The sequence below is a fragment of the Hippocampus comes genome, unplaced genomic scaffold (assembly GCF_001891065.2).
Source record: "Hippocampus comes isolate QL1 unplaced genomic scaffold, H_comes_QL1_v1.1 scaffold118, whole genome shotgun sequence".
NCBI lineage: Eukaryota > Metazoa > Chordata > Actinopteri > Syngnathiformes > Syngnathidae > Hippocampus > Hippocampus comes.
Window position 1 is genome coordinate 706,588 of NW_017805461.1, and position 10,011 is coordinate 716,598.

Here is a 10,011-nt window from a genome sequence, read left to right on the forward strand (position 1 = left end):
GGCAGCGTGGGATCGGTTCCTACTCAGTGACGGTGTACACGTGGGTGTGAGTGGTCGTTCGTCTCTATATGTGCCTGCGACTGACTGGCGACCAGTTCAGTATGTACTCTGCCTTCTGCCCGAAGTCAGCTGAGATAGGCTCCAGCAACTCCCCGCGACCCTCTTCAGGATAAGCGATGTTGAAAATGGATGGATGGGACCAGCAGTCTGACCCAGCTGACATTTGTCAAAAGGCAGACTACTCCCTGGACAATCACAGTGCACATATATGGACTTATAGAAAGTTTCGAATAAATCTAATGTTGAAATATGCAATGGTACAAAGAAGTTTCAGGGCCACACTGGAAAAAAAAAACAAAGATTAAGCTGCCCTATTGGATTATCATTGCCCTGCCATTGGCTGACAACCAGTTTAGGGTGTCCCCCGCCTACTTCCCGAAGACGGCTGGGATAGGCTCCAGCACCCCCCGCGACCCTTGTGAGGATAAAGCGGATCAGAAAATGGATGGATGGATATTGAATTATCATTGCAATCAATATATTTCAAATCTTATGTGTTTTTCCAATCCATCAAGTGAAATAATTACTACCAATCAACAACACAATGAAGCCTTCCTCTTAACAAAAAAATTGGTTTGGCTCTTGGACTGGCTGGCAACTAGTTTACGGTGTACCCTGCCTACTGCCCGAAGACAGCTGGGTAGGCTGCAGCCCGCCTGCGACCCTCTTGAGGATAAATGGCTTGGATTGTAGCTGGAATGCATGAGTATAACCTGTCATTTAGATTGGCTGTAAACTTAAGTGCTGTGTGACTTCACATGCCATCGCCATTTGGAATCACAACTGAATCAGTTGCGTACAACGGGCAACTAATGAATACTAGTTACACAACTGACTGTAGCGAATCCTCCTATTTCAACTTTAAAATACATTCACACACGAGATTCACAAAAGACGCTGCTAGTCTCAGTCGATTGTGTCTAAGTTTGCATGGAAATTTTGCTTGGCTCTTCCTTCATGAAAAACTTGATTTTTTTTCCTCATTCTATTAACAGTTAATGTCCAAAACATTACTTTTTTCCTCATAATTTGATTGCTTTGTTTTGCTTGTCCATGTGGCCCTATTACTCCTCTGCAATGCAGATGATGCATGTTATGTGTGACATGACTGTTAACACCAGATTGAAAGTGAGAAAAACAACAGCGCTAATTTAAAAAAAAACACTGCGCTCCATTGTTGTTGCTTCATTCTGTAACAACTGTAGATGGGAAAGATAATTGAGTTGGTAAGCAAGTTCCAACGAGGGACTTACATGTCTCTGTAGTCATCAGAATAAAAATTACATGTCAGTATTTGCGTACATATTTTCACTCAGGGAGGAGAAAAAAATGGCAGTCATTGAAGGGGATGACCTCACTCTCTAGAGAAATTAAATCCATTTTACATGTGTATACCGCAGTTAAATGAATTTGTCAATGAATGTGACTCACAGGAAGTAATTTGAAAAAGAAAATGGGACAAGAGGGTTCATTTTACAAGAGCCATAATCTTAATCACCAGCTTGTTTTAATACTTTGAGTCATCAATTTGAATTCCCCCAACTGTGCTACAGTAGGGGAGCTTTTTCTCTTTTTAAACGCCTCACCTTTTTTAAGTTGAACTTGTGTGAGACATCCATAAAATGTGCCTCATCAGATCAATGTTTTCTCCTTGTCCTCACAACAGGCATTCACCTCCATTGGGCTTCACAACACCCACACTGGCATTGACTTGACAACAGATTTTAAAAACTTTTTTTTTTTTTTTAAGTGAGGGTTTTTGACGTGACGCCTCTCCAATGTGGTGATTATCTTTGGCGTGGTGCCATGAGCAGTAGGAGACATTCTTAAGAGGCTATATATAGTAGTACGAGTACACATGCACAGCTTTAGTTCTGGCCGGTCAGCTTTTCCGCTCCACGCTTTTCCCCGACAACACCCCCTCACCTCCTTTAGGATGACACTTGCCTCCTGCCGTATTATAAATGAAATAACATTATTCATGTGTTATCCTTTCTCGGTTAAGATCGGTTCCAGGCGTGCTTTACACGGGCATGATGTCTCATGTGTTGTTTGTTTACTCATGATTCAGATGACTGAGCCATGACAACGGCTCAGGCCAGCGCTTGACTCAGTCTTAGATATTCTTATTGAATCACAATCGTTTGCAACTAAATGGAAAACAAAAGTAGTTTTGTTTTGCTTTTGTTTTTTGCCAAAAGAAATACAGCTAGAAACTTCTACTGCTGATGCTGTGATTATCATTATTTTTTTATTGGAGTTCCCACCATTTCTTTCGGGAATCTTTTACAACGCAAGCACTACATCACAATGCAGGCCTTTCAAAACATCAATCAAGCTCAATAACTGTCAGAGAGGTATGAATTTAACAATGTTCTGATGACAGACTGGAATCTGTTTCCAATAGTGGCAAGCACTCAAAGCAAGTGAAGGCTTTCTCTCATGAAGGAGTGTCCGGACATAACTCAGGATTCCCTCTCACTCTTAGTACTCAAATTAGTACCCAATACTCACAGGTTCTCGCACAAACTAGTCAAATGCTCTCATACGCACATAATTTAGGATTATCTCTCGATCCCGTTACTCAAACGCTCTCTCACGCATTAGCCAAATGCTCTCCTCACACATACTAGTCAGATGTTTTCACACACACTAGTCAAGCGCTCTCACCCGCATTAGTCAAAGTCAAATGCTCTCACATGCATTGGGCTCAAGTTCTCACACACATTATTGAAAATGTTCCTTTGAGCTTTAGTCCCCAAAGCGTATTTATTTTCAACTTGGAACACAAAACCATTTCCAATCCAGGAGTCGTCTTCCTCCTCGCTTCGGCTGAATACCACACTGGGGAAAAACGAAATAAGTTTGAAAAAGAATACCGCAGCGGGGCCGTCCGCGTATGTCACATGTCACCTGCCTACCACACGGCTTCCTATTAGCCAATCAAATTGTCATACGCTACAGACGAAAAGGAACACTGAAATTAAAATAATTAAAAAAAATAATTGATGATAACTACATCCATCAATTTTCTAACCCGCTTATCCTAAAACGGGCATGCTGGAGCCTTTCCCAGCTGTCTTCAGGCAGTTGGCGGGCTACATTCGGACTCACAGTCACGCCTTGGGACAATTTAGAGTGCTCCGTTAACCTGCCATGCATGTTTTTGGAATGTCGGAGGAAACCGGAGTACCCGGAGAAAACCCACGCAGGCACGGGGAGAAGATGCAAACTCCACATAGGAAGGCCAGAGCCGGAACCGAACCCCGCACCGCTGCACTGTGAGGCCGACATGCTAACCAGTCGACCACCGGGTCGCCATGTTGTAGCCAGTATAATATTATTGATGTCAAGTGTCAAGTGAGTCCTCTTCAGCGCTTCATTAGAAACCTTGAAGTTCACGAACATCTTTCATCAATCACTTTGCTTTTTGTGCAGAAATTCACAGAGCTGGTGTTTGTTTCGGCTGGCGTTGGCCTAAATGGAAGGATGTCGTTCCTTCTCAAAGTGGTGGCTAAGTGTCTGTGACTGCCTGCCCTCTGGCCTGCAACTTTATCACGGTCAGTACCGCTCTTATTTGAACTGATAAATGACCTGGGTTGTGTCCTAGTGGGTAGCCTCTGTCTTCATTTTATCATTTTTTTTTATATTGGTGGTCTAGAAATGTTTTTAATCCAAATATTTACTGTAATTATGACATTTTGCAGTTCTGAACAGCGTCCAATGAGTTGTGGCGCAGTGTAGGAATACTTTGTCATGCGGCAGAAGAAGGCACGCTCAATTCCAGCCATTCTGACTGCTCTTTATTATATTGTTTTATACTGCTGGCCTAGATGTGTTTTTATTACAAATATTGACTGTAATTATGACATTTTGTGTTTGGAAATGGCACACAGTGATCTCATTCCCACTTGCACGCAAATTTGGGTTATGTCTCTGCTGTAGGAATGACACTCCGTCATAGACAAAGGACCACTGCAGTATGGGCTACTCTAAATTGTCCAGAGATGTATATGTTCCCTGTAATGGGCTGGTGACTAGTCCAAGGTATATCCCACCCCTCACCCAAAGCTACCTGGGATAGGCTTAAGCTCACAAATGACCCCAATGAGGACAAGCAGTACAGAAAATTGAGGATAGGCGGACGCTTGCACCCTACTGGTAAGGAATAGACAAAAAAGCTGCAGATTTCTTTTTACAGCATAGTCAATGCAACATTCGCTAGACAGCCTAACCTAGATCTGATCTTACATAAGCCTGTTTGTGTTTGACAGAATGGATGTCCACGTGGTTTGAATGTTTGCACACATAATATGGAAGTATTCACTCGATGTGTGCAGACTTATCCAGTCATGTTTGCACATCCAAGCCTCGGGTCAGTCATTGTTCCAGAATGAAGTCATGCAATGAAATCTCAGGACCAGTAAATTTAGAGTCATATATCCCCAAGGGCCACAAACAAAGTCCTGAAAACCACAAGAAACCAAAAAATTATTACTCTCGCATAGTCCAAAATATTAGGAACATCTTATTTTTACACGACAGTGGTGCCTTGAGATACGAGTGACCTTTCGAGGTATGAACCAACTTTCAACTTTTCAAGACACGAGCCATCATTGGCCTGATTTTTTTTTTGGGGGGGGGGGGAACTTGCGATCGCACACCTGAGACACAAACTCACAATAGGCAATTAATGAACAGATTTTCAAAAAAAAAAAAAAGATCCTTCAAGTTGTTTGCCACTCTTAGTTGAAATTTACTGTCAAACCAAACATAAAACAAGAAAACTTTGCATTGTGCATTTGAATCAATCAAAAATGATCAGAATCGTTATCAGGCTTTTCAGATTGATGATGAGCTGATCAGGTGTGTTGGATGAAGGCGACATCTTCAACAGGCTGGATAGGGGCTCTTGAGGATGTCACTTGGGAAGCCGTGGACCTAAAGGAAGGCCCTGCTAGCTTACTGCTAGCCATTGACCTGCTAATGATTAGTATCTATATATTCACAGCTTTAGAACCCTTTCAGCAATTGATATTTGAAATATCATACTCATATACATAGATATTATTTATCGATTTAAAGACCAATATCATTGTAGCTGTCACAGCAGAAGAGAATAGTGACAATGTCTATGTTCTTCGTTTGTCTGTATGGCTGTTTTATACTGCCCCCGGCCCCCGATGGCCAAGGCATGCATACAAGAAGGAGCTATACAGTAAATTGAATTGAAGCATTAAATCATGATACACATATTGTTCAATAAATGTACCTTCTATTTATTTATGTTACTAAGTCATGTGTATAAAGTACAACATAATACTTAAAACACACACACACGCACACACTACAAATTGTGTGTGGGGGGGGAGGGGAGGGGGGGCTGAGCAAATTAACGGCATTTCCATTAATTTCACCCGGGGAAAGAAGATTTCATACAGGTATATGAGTGTGATGAGTTTTGAGCACCGTTGCAGAATTAATTAAATGAAACTTTTATCTCAAGGAATTGCTGTGCTTTACAAACAATAATAAACATTAAAGTCAGCATTATTATCTTCCCAAGAAAACAAATGTACAACCAACTTTTGTAATGTGCAGTTTCTCCTAATATCATGTGCCATCATTGACTTAATTGCTGCAATTGGAGCCCTGTAGGTCATGTTTGAAATTAAATCAGGCATCAATTTAGATTCAGTACCGGTAATATATTCATCATCATCATCATTATCGTTTTGTTTTTTTTGTTTTGGTGATTTGTGTCGCATATTTGAAGGGCTCCAAGTTTGCATGTCACCCTCACAAAAACAGAGCAGCTACTCACTGCTCTGTTTTTGTTCTTGCTATTAAAACCTGAATCTGATGATTTTCTTAAATGTTTGCAGACAGTCACCAACGGAAGCATTTCTGAGGTACATTTTTAATACTGACCATGCACATTCCAGAGGGTTATTCATATATTTTCTACTTTGCTCAACATTTTAGTAAACATTGTGATCTGCATGTGTACAACACCCATTGTTCCAGGAGTCACTTCAGAATTGTGCAGAGGGGAAATAATCAGCTCCAGGCTGAGTTCTGTTAATCTGCCTAAATTCCTTCCTCGCTCTCGCAAAAGAAAGCTGGGAAAGCAGCTTTGCCACCCAGAAAGCCTTCCTGTGTTTATGTGCGCCTAGGAGTCGGCCAAATTATTTTTTTGAAGGCTTTCCTGAAATCCCTATTGAAAATTGTGTAAATGATGGGGTTGACAGAGCTGTTGCAGTAGCCAATCCAAAAGAAAAGGTTGAAAAGTGTGCCAGGGATGTAGCAGCTGTCCCTGCAGATAGCGTGCAGGCTGTAGGTGAAAAAGAAGGGGAACCAGCAGAGCACAAAAACCCCCATCACCACGGCCAACACGAAAGTGAAGCGCTTCTCACGCATCTGGGCCACTTTGGTCTTGTTTACAGCGGCAGCGTGTTGGCGCCCGACCGGTACATGTTTTTGCTCCGGGTAGAGCTGTGACGTGCGGGACGAAGCCCAGGAAATACGACAGTTCTGTGACGAGCAGCAGTCCGAGCCCTCCACTTTCCCCCTTCTGCTAAAGTGGTGATTGCGTGGTTTGGTATCCGAGGGACAGCAGTTCTCCTCCAGGTCGATGTCGTCAAGCTCACCTTGTCTCCGCGGATGGCTGCCCGAACTTTGGCTGCTGGGACTCTCCATCTCGAAGCGGTCGTTGCGGACGAAGCAGGTTTCTGACTGGGAGGGCTGCCTCTCCAGTCCGTTTTTGGCCACGAACACCGTGGAGGAGCGCTGCTTTGCCACCTTGTAGATCTTACAGTAGACCAAGATCATGATGAGACCCGGCGCAAAGAAGGACACCACGCAGGAGGAGAGGATATACCACGTTTCGTCGTTGATCAGACATTCCCGCTCGTCGTGCTTGGTCATGAGGAGAGGGGGGAAGGAGATGACTGCCGAGATCACCCACACCATCGCGATCATGGATTTAATGCGCTTTGGAGTCCTCTTCAGGTTGTAGCTCACCGCCTTGGTGACGGACCAGTAGCGATCCAAACTGATGGCGCACAGGTGCACGATAGAGGAGGTGCAGAACAGCACGTCCAGCGCCAAATAAAATGCGCACCAAGTGCTTCCAAAGTACCAGTAGCCCATCACCTCGTTTACCAGCGAGAAGGGGATGACCAGGGTGGCCACCAGGATGTCCGCCGAGGCCAAAGAAACCAGGAAGAGGTTTTGAGGGGCGCGGAGAGCCCTGCTCGTCAGCACCGCCACGATCACCAACACATTCCCCACGATAGTCACGGAGATGATCGCGGCCACCACCAAGATGATGAGCGCAGCGGCCGGCACCGTGTGGGGCCACTCGAGCGGCGCGTCCGTGCCGTTAACATCGCTGGAGACATTTTCGAACACGTTCACCTCACTTGGATCCATCGCGGCTCAAAGCTGCCCCGGTGCGTCATGTTTGTGCGTGCGCCTTCCGCTTGTCCTCCCGAACAGCCGAGACGTCGAGTCGAAGCGCGCGTAATGATAATGACCTACGAAAGAATCACTACTGCCGGAGCGTAACGCTAACCCACCGCTGCAAGACCCCGCAAAAGTCCCGATGCGACAAAGTAGTTCCGAATGCATCGTCAATGGGAGGCAAAGCATGTCACATTCGGTTAAGGATCCGTGCGTAATGTGAGGTGCCAAGCGTCTCTTCGGGGACGCACGCTGCGAGTGGTTGCATGCCCATACAGGAGGGAGGTGACATCACTCCGAGGACCAGCCCGCTTTCTAAACTTCAAAAGAGGAGAGCGAGAGAGACAGAGAGAAAGTGATTCGTGCGAAAGAAGAATAGAGAGAGGTTGTTTGGACAGCTGGTTTTGAGATTCCTTCGAAACAGGAAGCATTTTTCCTTCAAGGATACCCTTAGGCTCGTTGTGTTTGATTTCATACTTTGTCTTTTCTCCCTGACTGATATGCAGTGTAGTGGAGTAGAAAGAACAGCCTTGGACTGCCAAAAACGATGAAGGCTACCATGTTAGGAAATCATCTTTATTTTTAATAAGTCTAAATGTGCTTGCTGCTAAAAGGCGAGTAAAAATTCCCAAAGGAGACAAACAGGTTTGTGTTTACCTCATCGCACCACTAATACAATCCGTTTTCAGTCACTAAACCAGCATTTTCTAACCTTTAGCAATCCATCCATCCATTTTTTTATCCATTTATCCTCTGAGGGGTGCGGGCGTGCTGGAGCAGTAAGGCAGTTGGCAGGGTACACTGCACTCGTTGCCAGCCAATCACAGGGCACACAGAGGTAAACAACCATCTATGCTCACAACCTCACCTAGGTACAATCTAGTGCGTTCCATGCATATTTTTGGAATGTAAGAGGAAACCGGAGTACCCGGAGAAAACCCACACAGACATGGGGAGAACATGCAAACGCTACACAGGAATTCCGGAGCTGGGATCGAATCCTGCACCTCTGCACTGTCAGGCTGTCGTACTAACAAGTCTCTTACCTGCCGCCACCTTCAGCAATCCGAGGCACATATTTTACATCAGAAAAATCTCATTGCACACAACCAAACAAAACTGTCATTAAAAGGTCTACTGAAATAATACTCTCTCAATTTACTTACTCAGCATGAAGTCTGGGCCTGTTTTGTTCAAGTTGGTTACGTTTCAAAGGAGAGTTTGTCATCTAAAAACAAAAGTCACATTCTGTTGTATTTGTTAAAACAGTAGTACATGGAGGGAATAAAACAATAGGTGAAAAAAAATTCTTGCAAGGACTGTCATAGCAGCCTTCCGCTGACCTGTTACTATGGGCCTCAGGAGCTTTGTTGAAGCTATGGCTGAATATCAACCGCTGTAAAAAAAAAAAAAGAAAAAAAAGACCATTCTTTGTTTACAAACAACTGGGCATAAGAAGCTTGACAAATGGATCAGTAATTGCTGACGATTGTAATGAGTATTGAAAAGAAGAAAAAAAAATATATATTTTTATATATATACATACACACACACACACACACACACACACACACACACACACACTTCAGGAGCGTATTTCCATTCCTTTCAATAAAACACTAAGTAGGGTAATGAATACTGAATGTAATACAGTTCTGTAAAACAAAACAAAAAAACTGCTACAGTATGTAATTACAATAAAATGTAATATTTTGTTGACTATTCAAGACATGGAAAAGTGCCAAAATAATTTGGAGAGCAAGAAAAACAAGAAGTGCAAGGACAAACAAAAAAGCTTAGATGTATCAGATTAACTTCAAGTGTACGAGAAAGCTTAAATGCCCCCCTGTATGTGAGCCCCTTGGCGCTGGATAACCACGATGTGAGTTAAATATCTTGAACTGAATTCTATGAGCCTATAGCTGCGGTTTGAAAAATGTATAACATCATTATTCCAGTTCATGATAATTTAATTCAACATCACTTCCAGATATGTACATGTCCCTTTTATGATATCTTACATTACGTTTGACTCAGTTAAAATAACGTTATATCTGTATCTGTAACTTGAATTGTAAAAAGTCAAAAAGACTTTGTTGAGAATAGTTCTCTGATTTAATGTCATTATGCATCTCTTCCATTTCTCTGACAGGAATGCACAGGGGGGCGCAAATTCCCTGTAGAAACAGCAATGTTGATTAAGTCAAACATTGATGCAAAAGAAAACCATTTTTGAAAAAAAAAAAAAAAAAAACTTCTAGCAGAGGTTATTTAAGACCAGAAACCATCACTAGCTCTCAGCAAATTCTGTTAAAAAAAATGCTCTAAATTTGGCCTAGTTGTTTGTATGATTAAAAATTTTGCACAAGTACTCAAGTCAAGGAAATGTCATTCACTCTTTCAAAAATTTTCATTTTTCGGGGATTTCATAGCTTGTCATCGACAACGACGAATGCTTTTGTACCATTTCAAGCCCTTTGCACTGGA

General features: G+C 43.0%; 1 protein-coding gene across 1 annotated transcript; it reads right to left on the minus strand.

The window, feature by feature from the left end:
- Window positions 1–5,931: 5,931 nt before the first annotated feature.
- On the minus strand, window positions 5,932–8,265 carry adra2db (adrenergic, alpha-2D-, receptor b). The gene has a single exon (XM_019874688.1). The coding sequence runs from the start codon at window positions 7,492–7,494 to the stop codon at window positions 6,223–6,225; it is 1,272 nt and encodes a 423-aa protein (XP_019730247.1). The 5' UTR covers window positions 7,495–8,265; the 3' UTR covers window positions 5,932–6,222.
- Between the last annotated feature and the right edge of the window lie 1,746 nt (window positions 8,266–10,011).